The sequence below is a fragment of the Myxocyprinus asiaticus genome, chromosome 2, assembly GCF_019703515.2.
Source record: "Myxocyprinus asiaticus isolate MX2 ecotype Aquarium Trade chromosome 2, UBuf_Myxa_2, whole genome shotgun sequence".
Taxonomy (NCBI): domain Eukaryota; kingdom Metazoa; phylum Chordata; class Actinopteri; order Cypriniformes; family Catostomidae; genus Myxocyprinus; species Myxocyprinus asiaticus.
The window spans coordinates 19,232,011-19,257,758 of NC_059345.1; the positions used below are offsets into that span (position 1 = coordinate 19,232,011).

Consider the following 25,748-nt stretch of genomic DNA (forward strand, 5'->3'; position numbering starts at 1 on the left):
CTCTCTTGACCCGTTGCAGTTTGCTTACCGCAACAATCACTCCACTGATGATGCCATTGCATCTACAATACACACTGCTCTCTCCCACCTGGAAAAAAAGAACACTTATGTGAGAATGCTGTTTGTAGACTACAGCTCAGCATTCAACACCATAGTGCCCTTCAAGCTTGATGTGAAACTCCAGGCTCTGGGCTTAAACAGCTCGCTGTGCAGCTGGTTCCTGGACTTCCTGTCAAGCAGACGCCAGGTGGTTAGAATAGGCAGCAACATCTCCTCATCACTAACCCTCAACACTGGAGCCCCACAGGGCTGTGTTCTCACCCCACTACTGTATTCCTTGTACACACATGACTGTGTGGCAACACATAGCTCCAATGCCATCATTAAGTTTGCTGATGACACGACGGTGGTAGGTCTGATCACTGACAATTATGATACAGCCTACAGAGAGGAGGTGCACACTCTGACACACTGGTGTCAGGAGCACAACCTCTCCCTCAACGTCAGTAAGACAAAGGAGCTTGTGGTGGACTTCAGAAGAAAAGACAGAGAACACAGTCCCATCACCATCAATGGAGCACCAGTGGAGAGAGTCAGCAGCTTCAAGTTCCAGGGTGTCCACATCACTGAGGAACTCACATGGTCCATCCACACTGAAGTCGTTGTGAAGAAGGCTCATCAGTGCCTCTTCTTCCTGAGACGGCTGAGGAAGTTTGGAATGAACCGCCACATCCTCACACGGTTCTACACCTGCACTGTAGAGAGCATCCTGACTGGCTGCATCTCCGCCTGGTACGGCAATAGCACCGCCCACAACCGCAAAGCACTGCAAAGGGTGGTGCGAACTGCCAGACACATCATCGGAGGTGAGCTTCCCTCCCTCCAGGAAATATATACAAGGCGGTGTGTGAAAAAAGCTTGGAGGATCATCAGAGACTCCAGCCACCCGAGCCATGGGCTGTTCTCACTGCTACCATCAGGCAGGCGGTATCGCAGCATCAGGACCCGCACCAGCCGACTCCATGACAGCTTCTTCCCCCAAGCAATCAGACTTCTGAACTCTTGATCTCCCACGATCAAAATACATCAGCACTGCACTTTATTATCCTTACTCTTACATCTCACACTGGACTGTCATAAATTATATTATTATTATATTATATTCTCTCTTAACAACTGACTATCAACCGACAGCCTGAATGTCAATACAGTAAAATACAGCCTACTGTACATTCTATATTTACTACTATATATACTTCTTTATATATTTTTAGTTTTTATTTTTATTTAATAATGTGTATCTATATAGTGCGTATTGTATACTGTACAGTGTATGTTATTATTTGTATATTGTTGAGTGTAATTATGTGTATATCAGATGTTTAAATTGTGCTGTGATAATTTGATGTTATTGTAAATTGGTACTGTCTCATCACTGTCACGACTGCTATGTTGATCGGAACTGCACCCAAGAATTTCACACACCATTGCACTTGTGTATATGGCTGTGTGACAATAAAGTGATTTGATTTGATTTGAATTATTATTATTAGTAGTAGTTTTATTTAAATTTTGTTGGTCCTCTTAAGTAACATTATAAAATGTGAGTGGTGCTTACCTGTTAAAACTTACGCTACAATGCTAGGGTGTTGTAGGGGGTTTTCAGTGTGTTGCTAGAAGGTTGCTATGGTGTTGTTGCTTGCTTGCTTGCTTACTTAGGGTTAAAGGTTTTTTCAGATCCCTAGCACTAACTCTGAACAATACTAATAGCAATGCCTCCATAGGAAGCACTAAACAGTAAGGAATTTAATTGCTCAGGATAGCTTTTTACATTACTCTTCTCTCAGCACCATTTTCAAGTGACTCAGGTTGAGTTTGCATGAAGAGAGGCAGTAAACCAAATACAGATGCCTTCAGAAGTCATCATCAGTCTCTCGAATAAAATATGTCTTTTTAAACAAGCCTTGGACAAGTCTGGGCAGAGTTTTCTTGGTCACTCATTTACACACAGCATTCGCAGCGTGATGAATGTAGAAATGTAAGCAGGCAGCACTGGCTAGGAGCAAGAGACTACGATATAAACCAGCAGACCCCTTCAATCATTGCGAAGCATATCGTTTGATGCCCAAGACATGAAATACATTAGTAAATGTTGGACATGTACCACAGTCCTCAGTTGTGCTCTGTTTTCATATCAAGAAATTTTCTTGTCCTTCACATGGTTCAATCACTGTTTTGTTAATCATCTGGATCACTGTAGCCTCTCAGCTTTGCCTCAAGCAAACCTTTCATTTTTTATTTTAGTTGGGGAAACATTGGCCTTGGGCCATTGTTTTAGTATTGTAGAGACTTCTCAAGTGGTGTTTATGCTACAGAAAACAGCTTGAGAAAATAAAGAGAAAGAAAGAGACAGGGTGTTAGTCAGACGGTTGGAAAGGATTGAGGGAACTTTTGGAATTAACTTCAAAGCCGAGGGCTCTTTGGAGTTTCTGACCCACTGCATGAGATGGATAATTTGTGACAGTCTTGTTCGGCTTAACAGAAGCCTGAATGAGGTGGGTGAGGAGAATAAGAATGTGCCCTCCCACCCCTCCTCCATCAGCCCCTCGCTGTGATGAGCTCTCACAGAACTTGTCTCGTTACGTTATGGGTCCTGTCATTTCTTTGTTTTAGCCTCTTTATTTTCTAACCTTAGAAGCATGTTCTTCTCTATGCTCTGTGTGCCTGGTCACTTCTTCAACACGGCACTGATTTGATGCTGATTTGATACATTTCTTTCTTTCCTTCCTTCCTTCCTTCCTTCCTTCCTATAAACCCACACCTGGTAAAACAACCTATGTATTAATGTGCCAAGTTCATGTTGAATAGCAACCACAAACAGCTTACACTTATTTTCATATTATTACTAATAACGCATTGATCTGCTTATTACAAATTTGTCTCTTTAATCATTTTGCTGTTGCTGACATTACAGTGGTTTTACCATAGTTAATGAGGTTTTAGGACACCCCTTACCTGTGGTAAAATCGCTGTAACCCATGGCCTTTAAAGGGATAGTTCACCCAAAACTGAAAATTCTCTCATCATTTACTCACCCTTATGCCATCCTAGATGTGTATGACTTTTTTCTGCTGAAAAACAAATCTGCTGAAAAAAATGCAAGTGAATAGTGACCAGAACTTTGAAGCTCCAAAAAGGACATAAAGACAGCATAAAAGTAATCTATATGTATCCAGTGTCTTCTGAAGAAATATGATAGGTGTGGGTGAGAAACAAATCAATATTTAAGTCCTTTTGACTATAAATTGTCCTTCCTGCCCAGTAGGCAGCGATATGCATGAAGAAGAAGAAAGTGGAAATGGAGATTTATGGGGGGAAAAGGGCTTTAATATTGATCTGTTTTTCACCCAAAAACTATATATATATATATATATATATAATTTTTTTTATTTCTTTATTTATTTCTTTATTTATTTTTGTTGAAAATTTGGTATTTGTGGGTGCTGTTATTTTATTTGTCCTCCATTTTAAACTATCTTATTTGGACAGCTCTTCCAAATTTTACCATAGGTTTATGGATATTAGGAATGTCCCTAGAGCAACTGATTGTGATTCATTCACTGTCTATCAACTGCTCTTTTTGATTAATCTTTATATGTGTAATGTAATGGTGCAACATGCAAAGCAGATCTTTTGCTTGTTTATACGAAGTTTGTGGAAATATATGTTTGAAAGTAGGATCTTTTTGAATAGGGCCTAAGGAGTTAATGGATTAAGAATCTAAGTCTCTTTCTTTCATTTGCTACCTGGCTACTCCTTAAATTCTAGGTTCCAGGTCTACTTCCTGTCCTGATGTTTAAACTGGGCAGAGTGTCTGATTCAGCTTTGTCTCGCTCTGTCCTCTACACTCTTCCAAGGCTGGGAACTCACAAGGTAAGAGTCATTAAGGTGCACAGCATGTACTGATTACCTGTGAAGGAGGAATATTAAATCAAAAACCTAACTAATAACCAATGTTCAGTCTTGATTTTAATCATTTGGAAGGATTATATTTAACCAAAATATTTGTATACTGTATACTGTTTATATGATTTTTTTTTTTAAACATTTCTATGTTGATTTGCATATTATTGATTACTCACTGTTATTAAATTATATTAAAAAGTAAAGCTCTCAACAATTACATTAATAACATAGCACCATTCCATGTGTATTACAGCTCAGTTGCTACCACAGAATACAGAAATATGAATGTAGTCCATCCACTCAGATTTGGGTTATTTTGCGGCCCCTGTTGCCATGGCAACAGCACACCTGCATTATATGCAACTCCAGCCATTAACCCGGCCATTGTCTGTGCCATCATTATTTATTGTTTCCGCTCACAATAGATATTATCCATAAATCTTGTATGCCAAGTGTGTGTTTCTCTAACATTTTGCTTGCTGGTAAAATGCCAGATCAACATAAATGTGTTCTTTAGGTTGCATAATGAGCATACACTGCCATAGAGCATAAATATGGATAGATGAGAGAAAAGCTGTTTTGTGTTTTTGCTGATGTATTTCCTTTATTTATTTATTTATTTTTTATGATTAGACACTCCATTCTGCGTTTGACCTTTGAGCGATTTTTGGTCCTGTTATGTAGTCTTATTTTAGCTTTTTGTAATCTGTGGTGTACATTGCTTTCCCTTTTAAAACACAGCCGATGGCCTATAGATCGCAGCCAAAGCATTTAAAGCTTAAAATCAAAAGCGTTACTTAATTTCTCTGAAATTGTATGCACATATATGCAGTCCTTTTCATAAATGTTTCAGCATTAGGTGGATGTGTCCTCTGCTTCTTGTCTTTGTCCTGACTGAATTCTGTCCTCTTAGTTCTGTATCCTGCAGGTTCTTCATGTACTTCAGACTCTGGGTAGCTCACCCAGACTGAGACCTGGATCTGTAGCTTCTCTCTCTCTTATGGCAAAAACAGGTGTAGTTCTCACTGACCAGTCATTCTCTTCATGTTTTGTTAGATCTCTATGTACATGCATATATTTAAAAGTTTGTTTATCATCTCTCAAAATTATTTTGTTGAAAATTGATTATCTATTGTAAATCAGTATCATAATGTATAGCAGCTACTGTATATTGCTATTTATACTACATTATAGCCAGGAGTTATATTGGGCCAGAATATCCAGAATGGTGATCCAGCACCTTCAATCCAAGCTCCAGTCCAGTACATTCACATACCTGGGACTGTTCACATCAACTGCAAGAGTCATACCACTAGACCAACACATACCATACATATCTAAGGCTTTTGTCCTTTTGTAAAGGACCGTGTGTATCCAGACCTGTTGAGACTGATGTCACTCTGTGGTCATTGGTAAAGAGACTCAGTGGGAGCAGATATTGGCTAGGGCAGCCTGTGTCAGGGACATCTGCAGGGAGAGGTCTGTTTCTTACTCTTGTCTATTGCTGTTAAATCTCCCTCTGTGAAACTAGGGCTGGGTGATATGTACATTTTTTTTTATTGATAAGCAGCTTAAAAAATATCCCAATATCCAATTATATCATCAGCCACCCTGCTGAGGGTCATTGAATATTTTAACTTTATTGATTTTGCTTTAAAAAATTTATTTCATTTATTGAAACACAAAAAACATAAAGGATATTTCTAAATTTAAATGGCACTTTAAACAAATTTTTATATATATATATTTTTTTTAAATAAAGTGATCAAAAAATCATATATAATCACCTTCCCAAATCCAAACATTTACCGTCTCCAACCGGCCCATTTGCCATCACACAAGTATTTGTCTACGACAACAGGTGGGAAATTACAAACAGCCTAGAAATTAAGAACTGAAGACAATTATAAATATAAAGATAATAATAATAATAATAATAATAATATTAAAAAAAGAAATAAACCATTACCTATAGAAAGTTCAACATATTACAGTTACATATTAGGTGTAAGCCTAATAAATTCCTTGTGTTCCCAAAATAATGTTGCCTAAAGACAATAAAATAGAACTAAATTTTAGGTTCATGGTGATCGTGGTCTTGTATTATTTTATGATTTAATCACTTTCATCTTTGTTTTAAAGATATATTTGAGCAAACCTGCAGAATTGTGTTCACAATGTATGTTAAGCACAAACTGCTCCGTGAAATAAATATCTAAACTTCGAGCACATCCAGAGATGGTCTTAGGTCATTTGCAGCATTCTCATAAATGACTCTATAACTGCAAACAGTTTTCAGAAGACTAAAACAGAGAAGAAAGAGTGAGAACTCTTTATATACGTGTGTTCCATGAGACGCCTCTGAACAAACAGCGCATCAGACACTATTGTGGGTAGATGAGCTGAGATTTTCCAAAACCCCTAAACTTAGACCAAAATTATCAATTGTAACTCCTCTTAGAGCTTTCTAGCTACATCCACCACACTTGGCACAGATCTTCAGACTGTTATGAATCAGGTTGCCATACCTTTTCTAACTTATCAGAATTATGATTTTCGTTCAACAGACTATCAAAAATCTGAAAAAAATCCCCATGATCTACATTGACGAAATGTTCAAAACAGGCTAAGATTATTAAAACTCAAACAATCAAAAATGTAAACAAACCCATTTAATCTGCTTTAAAGGGATAGTTCACCCAAAAATAAAAATTCCCTCATCATTTACTCACCCTCATGCCATACCAGATGCCATACCGTATGACTTTCTTTCTTCTGCAGAACACAATTAAAGATTTTTAGAAGAATATTTCAGCTTTGTAGGTCCTCACAATGAAAGTGAACGGGAACCAAAATACTGAAGCACCAAAAAGCACATAAAAGGCATCGTAAAAGTAAACCATAAGACTCCAGTGAATAAATTCATATCTTCAGAAGCGATATGATAGGTGTGGGTGAGAAACAGATCAATATTTAAGTCCATTTATTTATTTTTTTTACTATAAATTCTCCTCCCTTCTCAGTAGGTGGCGAAATGCACCTGAATGCAAATTGCCATTTACAAAAGAAGAAGAATGTGAAAGTGGGGATTGATCATAAACAGGACTTAAATATTGATCTGTTTCTAAGCCACACTTATCATATCGTTTCTGTAGATATGGATATAATCACTGGAATCTTATGGATTACTTTTATGCTGCCTTTATATGCTTTTTGGACCTTCAAAATGTTGGTACCCTTTCACTTGCATTTTGAGGACATACAGAGCTGAGATATTCTTCTAAAACATCCATCCATTCATCCAATATCTGTATAACCATCAAGGTTAAAAACTACTTTAAACTTTAAGGCAAGACTTTGTCAAGCCAACATCAAAGTTTTTCTTGTCAGACTTTACGTATCTAGTTCCAAATGGGACAAAAATTCACTTCTGTATTAGCTCCTGAAAGACAGGGCTATTAAAGACCTCAGTGACCATTCACCTTTAAAGGCTTAATTTCCAAAATTCCCTGAGCATTGCTGCACTTGTGTGGACACATTCATTTATATCTCTTTATTCCCTAATGCTTTACATGTGGTTCTAGGCCATACCAGCATGGAGGAGACATGCTGGATGCCATCACTGAGACACTGACTCAATTCTCCAGGAAGGATCAGGCCACCCCAGCTGCTCTGGCACTGCAAGGCTTACAGGAGCTCTGTAGAGCTGAGGTCAGAGTTCTTTGTTTTGTTTTTTTTGTTTTTTTGTTTTTTTGTATCCCGATAGTTCCATCATTAAGCAGTCTCACAGAGACAGACATTTGACCACCAGCACAAAGTCTGGTCCAGTCCACTTTGCAGCTTATTCTGGCCAAGATCCGGCCACTTAGACATGAAGGGCCCATTTCTCTGACATGAAAATTGACTAACCAGAGTTAATTTATTCTTTGATGTTATAATAACAGAAACCATTTTGATGTGCTGCTGCTAAATTAGACATAAAACATGCTGCATAGAGCATGTAAGACATGCTGCTGCTGCACAATTAGACACATAGAATCCCCTTGAAGCAGATCTAGACAAGTGGTGCTGGGGAGTAGGAGGGTTTCAGTGAGATGACTTAAGTTCAGTTTCATGGCTGAACTTAAAATCATACAATATATATTTTAAAGACTCTGTGTCATGAACTTTTACACTTCGGCAAATTCAGCAAATAGCTTTTTCACTGAAATTAAAGTAACTTGCCCTGTAACCTTATATACAAGACTTTGTTTCCCAGTGTAATGATATAAACCTGTGCAGCCATTCTCGGGAATCGTGTAAAGCCAGCCAATTAAACTGGAGCGTACATTTTTAGGAAGCTCTGGCAATTTTTGTGTGCAATATGGTTTAGATGGTCTGTGGGTGTGCTGTCTGAAGCTAAGATTTACATTTAGTGAATTTCATTTCATGTTTGATTCAACTTCTGCAGATTTGGTTATTTCTGTTCGATGCTGACTACTGTATTATTGTAAATATAACATCTTATATTGTGAAGCGGCTGAAATGATAATGATTTGTAATTAAATGTCTCTTTTCTGTTCAGGTAGTTGATATCAGCTCTACATGAAAAGCTATCTCTCCTAAATTGTGCTGTGACACCAGACCCCTGGTCCTTAATGCCACTGCTGAAGTGCTGGCATTGGTAACTGCTTTGAATGTCAAAACAGACGAATATGAGGTATGAGACAACCATCCCTCAGTTTCTGTGAGCTCAGCTGGACCGCTAGGTGCATCTTGACATTTTGAAGCGGTGTCTGAATTCCAAGATAAAGTCAGCGTGAAACCCTGTTTACAACACATTTCACCTCTGTAATGTTATGTATTTCTGCGTGAAAGAGAATATTCAGTAAAAAAAAAATGTAGGGCTTGACTTTCATACCAGAATGAAGCCACACCGTAATGCGAGTTGGCTCAGATTTGTTCCCATTTTTCCAACATGATCCAACTGCCTGCATGGCCTAAGTGATGTCAACAGAAAAGGAGAGTTTCAGATGAAGAGCAAGTTACTAGAATTTGTTGAGAGATTACAAGGACACTTCTTTTTGTAAATAATGTGCAACATTGTTCACAGTAAGAATATGTACATGCATTACCTAAAAGTAGTTAGGGTTCATTTTCATTTCATCTGGACTTGATAAAACAATGATTATTTTTTTCACATTTTATATGAATATAAGAGATGTGATATGATATGTCCTTAATGTTACAGAAATTCAAAAATGAGGCAGTCATTGTTTTATGGGGCTATGCTCTTAGTCAGGTGAGTGCTGACATTTTGAAATGTTAAATAATAAAATGGTATTTTTCCAACACCATGACTGAACAGTAAAATTTAAAGCTTTTTTCTCCTCCAGTGGCTGTGCCAGGACCCAGAAGTTGCAAGCCATGGTTTCAAAGCTCTCTCAAAATACCCTGAACCTTCCCACACCATTCTACACTTACCAGAACAGGTGAGAACATTTGCAAAATATCTCCACATTGTTTCTGTTTGTTTCATGAATCATAATGATGATGATGATGATGATAATGTTGCTAATGCTAACAGGTCAGGCCTGATCCAAAGCAGCCGGACGATGAGGACAAAGGGAAAGAAAATGAGAATGAGGAGAAGGACAAAGATATTTCAGTGCCAGGGTCATCATATGTGAAGCTAGTTCAACTCACCGCAAGACCTGTTTTACCAGGTATGATTTTAAGATTGCAGTGACTGTGTGACTGTTTGTAGTCAAACAACCTGGAGTACTTTCACACAGTGGTAGTTCCATTTGAATAAACGTTTTAAACCACTAGGCTTTCATTTCAAGAGCTCCTTATTGTGACCACAATGGTGATGATGAAGCACTGTTGGTCTTTGTTTAAAAAATTATGTTAAAAGTGAAGCCTTTGTAACACAATTGTTCAAGCTAAATTAAATGCTAATTTGACTCAACTTGAAACTATCTGGAACATTAAAATTACATACAGACTTTCCAACAACTGTTCTGAACATTGATGTCATTTAGAAGTAATGCTTAGCATAGTTGTGCCAATAAGTAGAAATCTAGAAATAAGAAAGCGTAAAACGAAAGTAAAATTGGGAAAGCTGTTTAACCTAAAATTGGGATCAATGTAATTTTTACATTGTCTGTTGAAAGGTATTAGGACAGATATGATGACCTGAAATGGTTTGCTAATATGTAACATAGCATAAAACCCAAGGTGTGATCTTTTCACATCGACTGTTAAGTAATTTTAACATGTTACCATAATGGGTTAGAGTTTTAGTGGATTGCTGGTTATGTTGACTTCTGCTGCTTTTGTAATGAACTGACCATTTTAGAGACTGTAAAAAAACAAAAACCTACTTAACCCATGAATTCTATTCTTTAATACAGCCCTTGAAACGTTCCTAGCAGCACTAGTGAGGCAAGAGATGAGCCAGATGCCCCGTGGCATGTACCATTCAGCCCTGAGTGGGGGAAATTTGTGATTTGGACCAGGGAAAAACTGTGTCTGGAATTCCTTCTTTCATGCTGAAAACATATGAGAAGAACAAGCAGCCAGGTCTAAAACCTGGTTTAGCAGGTAAGTTACATTTTATACTGCACGTTTGCCACAGCTGAAGTTTTTTTTTTTTTTTTTTTTAACACATAGTGATTCTCTATTTACAGTAATTAAAGTAATAATAAATGTAAGTTTGTGGTCTTGATTGATCTTTTTCAGCTGGACTTCTGCTCTGTTATGACCTTCCTGTTCAGACTGACAAAGATGGATGGCCAATCACCTGCTTCCTTGTCAGCAAAGGTCGAAGATTTCAACAGATGTTAGCCAGCCTTATTCATGAGGTACCTGCCAGCCAATACTTAATGGGATAGTTCACCCAGAAATGAAGATTCTCTCATTTACTTATCCTCATTCTATCCCAGAAGTGTATTACTTTCTTTCATCTGCAGAACACAAACGAATATTTCAGCTCTGTAGGTCCATACAATTTAAGTGAATGGTGACTAGACTTTTCAAGCTCCAAAAATCACATAATGCCTGCATAAAAGTAATCCATAAGACTCCAAACCCTAACCTAACTCTAACCCATGACTTTCTTCTGCTGAACACAAACAAAGATTTTTAGAAGAATATCTCAGGTATGTAGGTCCATACAATGCAAGTAAATGGTGGCCAGATCTTTGAATGTCCAAAAAGCATGTAAAGGCAGCATACAAGTAATTCATATGACTCCAGTGATTAAATCCATATCTTCAGAAGAGATATGATAGGTGTGGGTGAGAAAAAGATCAATATTTAAGTAAATTTTTACTATAAATTCTCCTAGTAGGTGGCAATATGCACAAAGAATGCAAACCGCTAAAAACAAAAGAAGAATGTGAAAGTGGAGATTTATAGTAAAAAAAGACATAAATATTGAAGAAAGAAGAAGAAAGAAAGTCATACACATCTGGGATGGCATGAGGGTGAGTAAATGATGAGAGAATTTTCATTTTTGGGTGAACTATCCCTTTAAATTTGCATAAATGCGTAAAGCATAAGTTTCAGTGTAAACGCAGCACTGGCCCAAAAGGGCAAGTGACATTTCCAACTGACCTGAAACTCTCTCTTACTGCCCTTGGGCCATTCTTATTGTTGAACCCACCTTTTTTTATTCTCTCTCGTTCTTTCTCGTCTCAGGTGAACATCCAGCCATCTGAGTGGCACCGCCCTCTGCTCCTCCCTCAGGCCTGGCGGGGCTTCATGAGCAATGCTTACCATGCAGTTCTCCAGGTGTGTGTGTGTGTGTGTGTGTGTGTGTGTGTGTGTGTGGTCTGTGTATTTCAAACCTCAGTCTGAATATATCATGCATTGACCTCCAGTGAAAGGATCTGACAGCACTTGGTCAGTTACATCCACTCTTGTTACAAAAAAAACAAAAAAACATACTGACACACTTTGACATAAACCTCTGCAGTATGACAGTAAGACTGGCTTTCAGTAAGACTGATCAGGGGTTTGAGCTGTGGTGCAGTGGTTAGAGCATGTGCTCATGACACATACAGTATGAACCACAGTGCTTCTGTAGATATGGGCCTGTATCATGTCCCAATTCTGCTCCACCTTCTCTTTCCCTTCTGTCAAACTGTAAAAGTGTTTTGTGTTAAATGCAAAATAACCATTAAAAAAAGATTTATCATACATTATTAGCTGACATTAAACTGTGATATAATTATTGTCCAGGGTCGAAAGGCAGAGCTTGAGATGCAACAGAAACAGGGTAAAGAGAGTCCAGAAGAACTGCAATACAAACAGCACTGTGCCTGGCTCTGGTAAGATAGGCACATCGACACCCGTCTACAGAATTCCCCGGTCCTGGAGTTTATATTAAATATACAGTAGCATGCAAAAGTCTTAGGCACATAAGATGTTTCACAAAAACATTTGTCCTTAGATGGTTATTTATATCTTCAGCTTTAGCGTGTCAATAGGTAATATACATTTTAGACTCCCAAACATTGCTTTTGCAAATAGAATAGAATAGGAGAACAGAGAGCCCTTCAACAGATAGCATGGCCCCCACAGAACCCCCCACTGAACATTGAGTCAGTCTGAGATTACATGATGAGAAAGAAGCAACTGAGACAGCCTAAATAGATAGAAGAACTGTAGCAAATTCTCCAAGAAGCTTGGAACATCCTATCTGCCAACAACCAAGAAAAACAGTGTTCAGGTGTACCTAGGAGAATTGGAGCTATTTTGAAGGCAAAGGTGGTCACACCAAATATTGATTTAGCTTTTTTATGTTTACTGGATTTTGTATGATGTTAATTGATAAATGAAAACTATTAATGGCTTTTTTTTTTTTTTAAGAAATCATCACGATGCAACATTTTTCACAAGTGCCTAAAACTTTTGCACAGTACTGTATGTATACACACTTATCATACATAGTCATATGTGAGTGTTTCTAGTTTGCTAGTTTACAGTATGTACATTGTCTACTTATAATCTCCAGCAGTGTATGTACTTGTATCACAGGAGATTTGACATTTTTGTCATTGAAATTATGTCATTGTCAGTGAAATTTCCTCCACATTTCAAACTCTATATTGTGTTTAACACAATTGGTGGAAACGATGCTGACAGAAATGACATTTTTGACGTTTTTTAAATAAAACGGTCCTTTGTTTTGCTAATGCTTTAAATTTTATAGCTAACATTTTCATTTCATAGCCAACATTTTATGTATCCTAAATACACACAATTAAATTAAATAATATTTACAGACTTTTTGCATAATTTGGCAAAATTACAGATGTGCTCACAGGTGATATTTACCTTGATTTTCTTTGTTTTCTCTTAACATCACTTTTCTCTCATTTAATCTCAACATGCTCTTTAATAAAACTTTTGATATCACTGTCGTAATTTTGGAGAAAATTATAGAAATCATTTTCACACAATAAATATTGAAATGGTTTGTTTATTTCACTTACACCAATCAGCCACAACATTAAAACTACTTGCCTAATATTGTGTAGGTCCCCCTCGTGTTGCCAAAACAGCTCTGACCCGTCGAGGCATGAACTCCACAAGACCTCTGAAGGTGTCCTGTGGTATCTGGTACCAAGACGTTAGCAACAGATCCTTTAAGTCCTGTAAGTTGCGAGGTGGGGCCTCCATGGATCGGACTTGTTGGTCCAGCACATCCCACAGATGCTCAATCAGTTTGAGATCTGGGGAATTTGGAGGCCAAGTCAACACCTTGAACGCTTTGTCATATTCCTCAAACCATTCCTAAACAATATTTGCAGTGTGGAAAGGTGCATTATCCTGCTGAAAGAGTCCACTGCCATCAGGGAATACTGTTGTCATGAAGGGGTGTACGTGGTCTGCAACAATATTTAGGTAGGTGGTACGTGTCAAAGTAATAACCACATGAATGCTAGGACCCAAGGTTTCCCAGCAGAAAATTGCCCAGAGCATCACACTGCCTCTGCTGGCCTGCCTCCTTCCCATAGTGCATCCTGCTGCCATCACTTCCCCAGGTAAACGACGCACATGCACCCGGCCATCCACATGATCTAAAGAAAATGTGATTCATCAGACCAGGCCACCTTCTTCCACTGCTCCATGGTCCAGTTCTGATGATCACGTGGGCACTCTGAACCATCTGCAGCTACACAGCCCCATATGCAGCAAGCTGCGATGCACTGCGTGTTCTGACACCTTTCTGTAATGGCAGCATTACGTTTTTCAGCAATTTGTGCTACAGTAGCTCTTCTTTGGGATCAGACCAGACGGGCTAGCCTTCGCTCCCCAGTGTCCTTCCTTGGACCACTTTTGTTAGTTACTAACCACTGCATGCCGGGAACACCCCCACAAGATCTGCCGTTTTGGAGATGCTCTGACCCAGTCATCTAGCCATCACAATTTGGCTCTTGTCAAAGTCACTCAGACCCTTACGCTTGCCCATTTTTCCTGCTTCCAACACATGAAATTCAAGAACTGACTGTTCACTTGCTGCCTAATATATCCCACCCTTTGACAGGTGCCATTGTAACAATATAATCAATGTGTCCATATAAACCACCTGTCCATGATTTTAATGTTTTGTCTGATCAGTGTATTGTTTAAAATAGAAAAGTTTTAAACATAAAATAATTTGTATTTTATAATGGATTTTCGTAGTTTAATATTGAAAGTTTGGGTCTGGGACAAGGCTAATACAATTAAATCTATACATAAAAGGCATTTGAAAAGTAATTAGTTTGGCATGGTAACAAAAGTCAGTTTTAATGTGACCCTCATATAACAAAAAGAAAGAAAGTTGAAATCTTTTAGTTTTAATAAAAAATCAACCGATGGGACATGAAATTGCCCAAAGTTGAATAAACAACCATGTGTAGTTGACACTTTAAGCTGCTGTAAGTGGCGTTTTTTCGAATGCCAAACATAAAATGTCCCTAACTGACAGATATAACTGAAATAGGTGTCCTGAAAAAAAAATTAAAAAAAAGGCATGTCACTTGTAAACAGTAAAAAAAATAAAAGAATCTGAGTATTGCCTGCATGTCATTGCCAGTCAGAAAATTTGGAGGAGGCTGCTCTCCGTCAATGCCGTGAATTTTTGGGCGGGACTACCTTTTTGTCCGAACAGTTGCAGATGGAAGGAGATTTTGGAAAACTTATTTGGAAACATCCTTATTTTTTTATTAGTGTTTACAAGCCATTAGTTTTGCAATTCCGCTTGGGGTGCTCTCACACTGCACTTTTAGTGCACACCCGGGTTTGAATTACGTTAAAGTTCAGTTCATCTGGATGATGTGAACACTGTCCCGAGTCTGCTTGAAAAGGTGGTCTGGGGTACGGTTCATGTGAACCCTGGTACGGTTTGTTGCTGATATTAACACGATCGTACCAAATCGCAGAACAGAACCTCTTGTGATTATGTATAATTCACATCTTTGCAGGCTCACGATCGCAATTATTGTGGTATAATGCATTTCTCATACCTGCTTTTCTCCCCTTCAGAGAGCAGCTCACATTCTTCACATCGCTTACAACGCAGACAAACGCTAACATTCTTCACACAATTGCATATTCAATGCATTCACGGGAGACAAACACAAGTGTCAGTTTGTGCATGGAAAGTTTTGGTGGTTAATTCAAAGAGACTAATACTTCAATAACAGTGAAGCAGTGTCTTCTCGAGTTCTTGCCTAGTTACTGTGGTAAACAGCTGCCGCTTGTACTCACATTGATGACCTAATCGGACCGCAGTTCGGACCCAAATAATATAATGTGAACAGAGACCTGTGGGAGCAGGGGGAGGTGGGAGGAAATTAACTCTGGTTCGGTTCAAGCAATCGAACCCTTAAGCACCCTTGAGGCCCAGGTATACTTCATTTTTCCGCATTCTGGATTGGATCGCGCTCGGCCGACCTCGTTGCCTTTCTGAGTATACTTTTCTGACCGCAAAGGAACAGGAACATATTCGACGCATGCACGCTACAACTGCTTTGTGACACTGTTTTAGTACAATCAATGGCCAGCGCATGCGCAGACGACACACACAGCTGAGGACCACGTGCAAGACTCAAGAAAATCTAGACGGTGTATGTAAAACTTATTATGTACAACAATTCTCACTAATACTACAGACGAACAAGTATAGACATCAACTGACCATAACAAATTTTCTGTAATGAACTAATCTGACCATATTAATTATATTTAGTGGTTTTACAGCACTAAAATGCTTAGCACTTTCAGAAACTAGCAAGACAGACGCTGTATTATAATAAACTCCTATAAAGAGTGAACTTTAATTGGAGCTTGCTCCATAGGAAGCAATCTGAAGGTATTATTTTATACATCTTGCTTGTGTCAAACCATCCAGGGCTGTTAAACTGTGATTGCAGTGGCCTTTTCAGCTAGTTTGAAAAGCTTCTATAGACTGACATTTAAAAGTCCCACACAAATACATGCACATCACCATTACACAAATTCGTATAATCTTTCAATGTAAATTTGCTTGCATATAAAGACCGTGATTGTTCACACAGTCTCTCCCCATAATACACCCTATCACATAACCATGCAGTCTGGCAGAGCACTATATATATAACTCAACCCCCAGGACGCCAACTTGACAGCCTGTCAGCCAATAAGTGATTGACTGAAGAGCACGTTCAGATGGTAGCCAGTTCCCTAATGGCATCACGGATTTTAGTTTTTCTGCTGTCTTTGTGTAATACAGATATTACACAAATTAAGGGCAGTCCATTTGTAGTCACATACCCTAAAGTATGCTTAGAGGGTTGGTTGGTATAACAACATTGGGATTGTTGAGGTACAGGTCTTTGTCCTGGCAGAGAGAGATGTCAAGTAAAGGATGGTTTAGGTCAAATTTTAAAATTATGAAATCTTGTGATGTGTCTCAGTTTTGTCATTGAGGGAATGACATTTTAGGGAATGATTTTAATATTTATGTGGCCCTCTGAGTGTTACCTGGGCTCTTGAATCATTCCCTGAGGAGATGAAAGGCCTTTTTTGTCTTTAAACCATCTCTCTCCCTCTCTCTCCTTCTTTCCTCAGGGTCAGGGACCAACTGACTGATGTGGTCAAATCTGCTGCCAAGTGCGTTACTGATGCTGTTATTTGTAGTTTTATGATAATTTTTTATTTTCTTTATTGAGCTTCACCATAAAAAAATAAATAAAAATAAATTCAGTGTAGTATGATTTATTTATTTTCATCTCAAACTAGCGCTCTTACTCCGGTGAGAACACTGCTAGTGTGATCGCCCAGTCCTGTGCTGCTCTGGGTCTGGCACTGCTGGTTTCCCATGCTGGTGACAAAACACAAAGAGATCGTGCCCGCTATACTTGGCACTCTAGCGGCAGAGCTGCCGGGCTCGCCCACCACAGATGAATCTCAGGCAGTACAGTTCCACAGCGGACTGACTCTGGACATGTTCCTAGCGTGGCTGCACGATGAAAGAGTCAGGTGTGTGGTAGGTTGATTGATGCTTGCTATTGCAGAAAAAGTCAAAGTATAAAAAACTGTAAATAGTGTACTTAGGTAGCATTTTCTCCTATGCCTGGAAAATGTAAATGAAATAAATGTAAAATATACCACTTTACAGTATTTAGTAATAAAAGAATACCATTATTGTTTAAAGAAAAAAAATTCATAAAATGGAAATGCTAGTATTGGCCTCTGCAGATGTTTACTAAAAGGGGTTTATTATCATTTAATGTCATAACTTTGACTCATTGATGTATTTTATTTGCATTTAAATTAATGTTTATCAATAACTGTGTACTGTGGGTGCTACCATGCTTGTTGAATACCGTTCACTTACTGTACTTTGTAGGAAAATCACAGTTGTAGATTTCCACACAAGTTTCCAAGTAGGAAGTCAAGTACTGTTCTATTGGCCTTTCCCAAATAGAGATTTAGGAAGTATGAAAATCTAATTTCCAAGTTGAATGGTATGCAGTAATTTCCATATATTTATACTGACATCCTCATTTCTGAAATAAACTGAAATTTTGACAGGATTTAGCCAGTTGTACACATATATTGTCTGTTATACTTGTTAACTTCTGTATCCACTTTTTTACAGTGATATATCTGGACAGTCTGTGACAGAGCTGTTAATGAAACATCTTGAGCCTCTAGAAGCTTGCTCCTTTAATCCCAATCTGGAGTACAAATTAGTCGAGCTGTCTTAATTTGTTAGTCCTTTCACTAACCATATGACTTTTCCACATTTGTATTATTATTATTATTATTATTATTATTATTATTATTATTATTTAGTGTTAAATACAACTATAACAAAATTTGATATTGGTTGTAGTGTTTTTCCCTGAAGTGTTGCCCTGAAGTGTTGAATGTAAATTCCTAAAATATTTTATTTGTTCTTTGTGTGTGCTTGTTAGTGCTGGTTGTGTGTTAGGTGTTGGGTTGGTGCTGAGTTCTCTCAGCTGCAGTAGTCATTCTGAGCATGATCATGCCCATGTGTCTCAGACTCTGGACAGACTCCTGCAAACACTGCAGGACAGCAGCAGTGTAGGCCGCATGCTACAGGAGGTCAGTCACGTCACTTATGCTAAGATAGTATCTAGTATCACAGACAAATAACAGCTTAAGTAACTCACTTGGCAACAGATTTGACCACATCAGTCAGTTGGTCCCTGACCCTGAGGAAAGAAGGAGAGAGATGGTTTAAATTACACTAAAACGTTTGTTTGTTAAGGATAACACAGACAAAGTAATAGTCCTATTTTAATTGCAGTCTTTATTATTAAAACAACATCAGTGGCCCCTGGTATCTAACATTGGCAACAAATGACACGTAAATACTTTATAAACAACCTATTCCTCATCCTACTTATTAGGTATGCTTTGCCTGGTTCTGTAACGATGCCTTTCTCTAACATGTGGAAAATGATTGCACAAAACAGACTGGAGCTCTGTTTTTGTTATTCTCTCTACCAATATAAGTTTTACCTACATAAGTTTGAAAATTTAGAACCAGTCTAATCAGTAACAAAAATTGAGTCTAGCAAAGAATTTAGCCCAGGCGTTGACCTTACTTCGAACTTTCATGCCCATTCACATTCCATTAAACTGTAATCAAAAGACACAACAACTAAAATTTACCTACTGCCCCAGTGTGGATTAAGTAGGCCACATGCTCCTGAATAAACACTACTTGACATTTGAGAGGTTTTCTTTTTGCTTCTGTTTGTATGCTGATCTGTTTTGAGCATAATGTCTGGGGTGTGGTGCTTGTCAGGTGGTGTATTAAACCTTTAGTGAAGAAGTACCTTGGCAATTTGCCTCCTCTTTATGCTTCAGCTGATCAGTGTTTACAAATGGCTAATCTGATGTTCACATAAGACAAGTGTGAACATGTCCACTATTAACATGCCATTCACTTTTACAGAACTGGGTAATTGGATATCTTATATTCCAGTAAGTAGTCATGTTGCAGATGCTTTAATCCAAACCTACTGGAGCAAAGTCGGACTAGCTGCCTTGCTCGAAGAAAAATGGTGATGGCTTATTGCTTGCTCCTTGTGGTGGTCGAACCAGCAATCTTTAAAATACAAGCTCTGAGCTTTAACAACTTTGCCACACAATCCCTACAAAGAGATTCTGCGGGTGCTTTTAAACACTATTTCGCATTTCAATTCCAAAATAATTTAAGTGCTATGTTTTGCTGTGTTTTTCTTTCAGATGAACATCGTAATTTATTTCCATTCGACACATTTAGTGGAATATTTTCAGTGGTCATAATTGCTTACAATTCTCTGTCTATTCTGTCTCAGGTTTTGGCCTATTCTGTCGCTTGTGTTGGAGTATCAGCATTCAGCTCAGGTATTATTGAGGCCAGTAAGGCAGAGGAAACCATGAACACACTTCGCTCTCTGACAGAGGAAAGCCAACAGGTGAGAGATGTTTTTCTGAATGATGGATTTATGATACACTCGGATAAATGTGAGTCCATTTTTAGTTGTGCTTCTAAGGGAAGCAACACTATTACTATTGCTCATAATTGAGAATTAGGGATTTGTTCTAAACCCATAACTCAAATTATTAAACTTTGTTGCAAAAGTTGTACCACACCATTTGTGCTAAGGACATGAATGATACCACGAATCACATGCGAAAAATCCCATATACTGAAACTGAAAGAGAGACTTAAGCCATATGTAGGGACCAGAGGCCAAATTCATGAAAATCTTCTTTAGAAAATTTTTTTAGATCTTAGGATAAAGTATAAGAAAACCTCAGTACTCAAGGGGGCGATAGAGTTACCTTCAAACGTCTGTGCCATTTAACTGAATGTGTGTAAGTTGCTACAAATATATTGACTTTAACATACTTGCTCAGCAGTATTCTGTTCAAACTGTTGCTCTGCCATGACAGTAGTTGACTTCAAAGAGAAAACTCACCTTAGAAGCGGACAGTTCACATTAATCTTGCTATAGCACCCCTGCGGCAATGTTGAGAATGCAATGCATAGTTGCGTTGAGTTATAAATCGCGATCTGCACATTTCAGAACGCAACCAAGCGTGAAATCGAGCTTATGTTGCAAGATGTGTCTGCATCTTACTTTTAAGCTTAAACATAAAAAAATAAAATATAAAATAAATAAAAGCTTTAAATACAACACAGATCAGCAGAAATTATACATCTGGAACACCTTCTATGACTTTCTCAACTTTTTCATCACTCATGAGTTTGCATCCCTGTGTAATAAAATAAATCCACAAAAGAGTGGGGTCTTTGTGCACCTGTCAGACATACAGTTGAAGTCAGAAGTTTATATACACTTAGGTTGAAGTCATTACTCATTTTTAACCACTCCACAGATTTCATATTAGCAAACTATAGTTTTGGCAAGTCGTTTAGGACATCTACTTTGTGCATGACATGAGTAATTTTTCCAACAATTGTTTACAGACAGATTGTTTAACTTTTAATTGGCTATATCACAATTCCAGTGGGTCAGAAGTTTACATACACTAAGTTAACTGTGCCTTTAAGCAGCTTGGAAAATTCTAAAAAAGTATGTCAAGCCTTTAGGCAATTAGCCAATTAGCTTCTGATAAGCTAATTGGAGTCAATTGGAGGTGTACCTGTGGATGTATTTTAAGGCCTACCTTCAAACTCAGTGGCTTTTTGCTTGACATCATGGGAAAATCAAAAGAAATCAGCCAAGACATCAGAAAAAAAATTGTGGACCTCCACAAGTCTGGTTCATCCTTGGGAGCAATTTCCAAATGCTTGAAGGTACCACGTTCATCTGTACAAACAATAGTACACAAGTATAAACACCATGGGACCACACAGCCATCATATTGCTCAGAAAGGAGACGCATTCTGTCTCCTAGAGATGAATGTAGTTTGGTGCGAAAAGTGAAAATCAATCCCAGAATAACAGCAAAGGACCTTGTGAAGATGCTGGAGAAAACAGGTAGACGAGTATCTATATCCACAGTAAAACAAGTCCTATATCGACATAACCTGAAAGGCTGCTTAGCAAGGTAGAAGCCACTGCTCCAAAACTGCCATAAATAGCCAGACTACAGTTTGCAAGTGCACCATACTTTTTGGAGAAATGTCATCTGGTCTGATGAAACAAAAATGTAACTGTTTGGCCAAATTGACCATCGTTATGTTTGTAGGAAAAAGGGTGAGGCTTGCAAGCCGAAGAACACCATCCCAAACATGAAGCATGGGGGTGACAGCATCATGCTGTGGGGGTGCTTTGCTTTAGGACGGACTGGTGCACTTCACAAAATAGATGGCATCATGAGGAAGGAAAATTATGTGGCTATATTGAAGCAACATCTCAAGACATCAGCCAGGAAGTTAAAGCTCAGTCACAAATGGGTCTTCCAAATGGACAATGAACCAAAGCATACCTCCAAAGTTGTGGCAAAATGGCTTAAGACAACAAAGTCAAGGTATTTGAGTGGCCATCACAAAGCCCTAACCTCAATCCGATAGAATATTTGTGGGCAGATCTGAAAAAGTGTGTGCGAGCAAGGAGGCCTACAAACCTGACTCAGTAACACCAGTTCTGTCTGGAGGAATGGGCCAAAATTCCAGCAACTTATTGTGAGAAGCTTTTGGAAGGCTACCCAAAACGTTTGATCCAAGTTAAACAATTCAAAGGCAATGCTACCAAATACTAACAAAGTGTATGTAAACTTCTGACCCATTGAGAATGTGATGAAATAAATAAAAGCTGAAATAAATAATTCTCTCTACTATTATTCTGACATTTCACATTCTTTTTTTTAAATGTTATTTTTTTTTTTTTTTATCCCCTTTGCTCCCAATTTGGAATGCCCAATTCCCACTACTTAGTAGGTCCTCGTGGTGGTGCGATTACTCAACTCAATCCGGGTGGCGGAGGACAAGTCCCAGTTGCCTCCGCTTCTGAGACCGCCAATCTGTGCATCTTATCAAGTGGCTCATTGTACATGACACCGCGGAGGCTCATGCAATCTCGATCCATGCACATATTACCACTCGCCTCATTGAGAGTGAAAACCACTAATCGCGACCACGAGGAGGTTACCCCGTGTGATTCTACCCTCCCTATCAACCGGGCCAATTTGGTTGCTTAGGAGACCTGGTTGGAGTCACTCAGCATTTGAACTCGCGACTCCAGGGGTGGTAGTCAGCGTCAATACTCACTGAGCTACCCAGGCCCCGACATTTCACATTCTTAAAATATAGTAGTGATCCTAACTGACCAAAGGCAGGTAAGGTTTTCTATGATTAAATGTCAGGAGTTATGAAAAACTGAGTTTAAATGTATTTGATTAAGGTGTATGTAAACATCTGACTTCAACTGTAGATGTATTTGTGTTCTGTAGACAACAGGTTTTGCTGTGGCATTGGGACTTACAGTGTATGGTCTCTCTTCCTGTGGTCATGGTAAAGCTGTGGACATCCAGCCTCACCTGCTGGCAGCCTGGACCAAGATCCTGCTGGCGGAGGTGATGTATACTTTTTAAAGTGATGTCATATTAATCTAGTGACATCATATAATCTAAAAATATTTCCATGTCATATGCATATTTATCGTTTACATGTGTGTGAAGGCATACTGATTATAATTTTATGTCATCCTGACATGTAACGTGACATTATATGCAGTGGTGGATTTTTAAAAAAATTTCAAGGGGGATGGTGGGAGGTGTACTTGTAAAGATTGTTTACAGCCTTGCGATCGGTATTTTCAATTAATGCATGGTATTGCAATTCAATTATTATTTAATCGTGAAAACTTATGCATCATTTCGAAATTTGCAATCCAGCTTTGATATTTTGACACAGTTTTAATATGTAAATGTTACAGTGAAAGTAATTTCTCTATTTGTGTCAACATATTAAAACATCAAAACAATAGTTATGAAAGGAAAACGTAATAAAGACGCACATACCAATTTAATGATGTAGCTAAACTGTCTTTAGCAAGCTTCAGTAAACAACATCCAAAAGCCAAATATGGACTTTAGAAGATGATTTTACATCACGCATACCTCACAGGCCACATGACAGGGACTTCCACATACCATGGCATATTTTCTTTTTTACTTCCTCATAAAGCATATAAATATTACTTTGACCAATGAAACATGTACTAAATAAATAAAAGAGTATGACAATATATAGTTTTTTCTATATTACCAAGCAGTCTCTTGTGTATTTGTATATGTTTATTATAGAGAAAAGACAAAAATGTCACTGCAGCTGTCATTTTGTCCATGCTGCATATAAAGATGCTTTCTACCTCATACTGATCTCATGTAGGTTCTGTACATAGATTAAGTAACTTTTGTAAGCACTCGATGATGATTGAAAGTTTATAAACTGTATGCAGTAGGTTATGTGTAATTTGTCATTTTTGTATTGTGCATTCATGGCAAGATTCATGGCGCTAATGCTTATATATGGCCATTTTATGCACCTGTTACCCTCTGTTATTGGATTTTTTTATGCTGAATTTAGTAAAATAATAATAATAATAATTACGTCAAAACCATGAAAAAGGTTTTCTCTCTCAATTGCTCACAGACACACACACATCTTTCTAATAGAAGTTTGTGCTGTCTCTATGCTTGATGCTTAAACAGTTGTTTAAGAAAGTTGTTCTACACAAAAGCATTTTTTGGGATGAAACCTGAAAAAGTAAAAAAAAAAAAAAAAAAAAAAAAAAAAAAAAACATGTATATGTTATTCTAATTCTAGTCTCTGAAAATGTCTTAAACACTAGTCACAGCAATATCTTTCCTTTCATTCTCTTCTTTTTAAAGAAAGTCAAAAGATTTCTTTGAACTTGTAATCTTGGCCATTTTTGAAGGTGCACAAAACTGTTGCAAACTTGCATTACCTTCAGTGGCGCAAGTTTCATGTATACACTTTTTTTCTGAACACTGTCGCCTTTTCATAGTGGAGAGAGAGCTTGCATACTCGGTTGCCAGATTGTGCAACTAATGCATAACATTGGCAGAATATTCCAAATTGTGCAAGTGTAAAACCTGATTAGTGGATGGATCTCTTGATATCTGGCAACCCCAAATATGTCAAAATCTAATTCTGATCAGCTAATCGCCATTATTAAAAGTCTGTTTTTTATCAAATGTAGAGAATTAAAAAAATTTTTTTTTGCGTGATTAGTTCTAAGTAATACATGATATAGTTAATCTAAAGGGGATGGTAAGGGGGGATGGTGGTTTTACTAGAGGGATGCTTTTTGTAATTCCTTTCAACAAGGGGGACGGCATCCCCCTGCATCTTGAGCCCTGATTATATGCCTGTTTTATCCACACCAAAGTTTTCTTGATGAAAAAACAGTGGTAATGAGAAAGTAAAGGTACAAATACTGTATGTAGTGTATCTCTCTGTTCACAGACTGGCCAGAAACAGTGTTTTTTGTTTTTTTTGTTTTTTTGTTTTTTTTGCCAAAGTATGTGAGCTACTGTAAATCAAGGTCTGATCTAGGCTCAATTCCTGGTTTTAAGGTTGTGCCTTTGTCTGCTCAAAGCTGGTAGGTCTTGGTTTTGGTCTTGAAAGTTCAGATATCCACACTGTATCTTGATGGGGAAACTGAGCTCTATATAAATGCTTCTCAGGGATGTCCCACAATGCAGAGGCTGTCTGCCCTCAATGGACTTTTCACATTAGTGGGATCAGAGACTGCTCTCATTCAGGTAATTTAATATGTAATTTATGTTCACCATTATTATGGTGACTTTTTCATTTGACAAATTGTGCTTTATTGTTACATTCTGTGCAAGTCTTATATATAACACACTTATAATGTAATAACTTTTACTTCTACAGTTAGAATGGCTTTTTTCATTTTGGTGAACATTAAATATCACTAAACATCACTGTGCATTCTCTTTACTACCCTATATTACATCCATTATTTTGTCGAAGTGCCTTTAATGATGCCAGTTAAATGCCAGTCTCATATGGGCACTGCCCTTTCTGCATCCCACACTTATGCCAGGCTGGTCTTTGTACGGCAAATTATACTCCTCCATGCCCACCACTTTCCAGACACTTATACATACATACACATACACACACTCACAGATCGAATGCCGTCTCGCCTTTATAAATGCAAATGCCACCATACTTGGAAGGTGGCCAGAAAGTGTCGCCATAGTAACGATGGAACTTGACAGCGGTCTGGGAGGATTTGTTTTTTTTCAGTGCGAATTGGAGCCTTGTGAAACTCTCGGAT

The 25,748-nt window shown here is 38.1% G+C and overlaps 1 protein-coding gene across 1 annotated transcript in view; it reads left to right on the top strand.

Moving 5' to 3' along the window:
- focad (focadhesin) overlaps positions 1-25,748 on the top strand; it is a 99,414-nt gene that overhangs the window by 17,239 nt on the left and 56,427 nt on the right. The window contains 23 exon segments of the mRNA XM_051654093.1: positions 3,829-3,933; positions 4,880-4,938; positions 4,940-4,979; positions 5,329-5,363; positions 5,365-5,445; positions 7,551-7,677; positions 8,531-8,665; positions 9,197-9,247; positions 9,354-9,437; positions 9,533-9,671; positions 10,362-10,453; positions 10,455-10,551; positions 10,690-10,811; positions 11,650-11,742; positions 12,193-12,281; positions 17,053-17,110; positions 17,224-17,298; positions 17,300-17,463; positions 18,086-18,175; positions 18,405-18,555; positions 19,800-19,919; positions 22,867-22,989; positions 25,129-25,206. Of these exon segments, the coding sequence (XP_051510053.1) occupies positions 3,829-3,933; positions 4,880-4,938; positions 4,940-4,979; positions 5,329-5,363; positions 5,365-5,445; positions 7,551-7,677; positions 8,531-8,665; positions 9,197-9,247; positions 9,354-9,437; positions 9,533-9,671; positions 10,362-10,453; positions 10,455-10,551; positions 10,690-10,811; positions 11,650-11,742; positions 12,193-12,281; positions 17,053-17,110; positions 17,224-17,298; positions 17,300-17,463; positions 18,086-18,175; positions 18,405-18,555; positions 19,800-19,919; positions 22,867-22,989; positions 25,129-25,206 (2,208 nt within the window).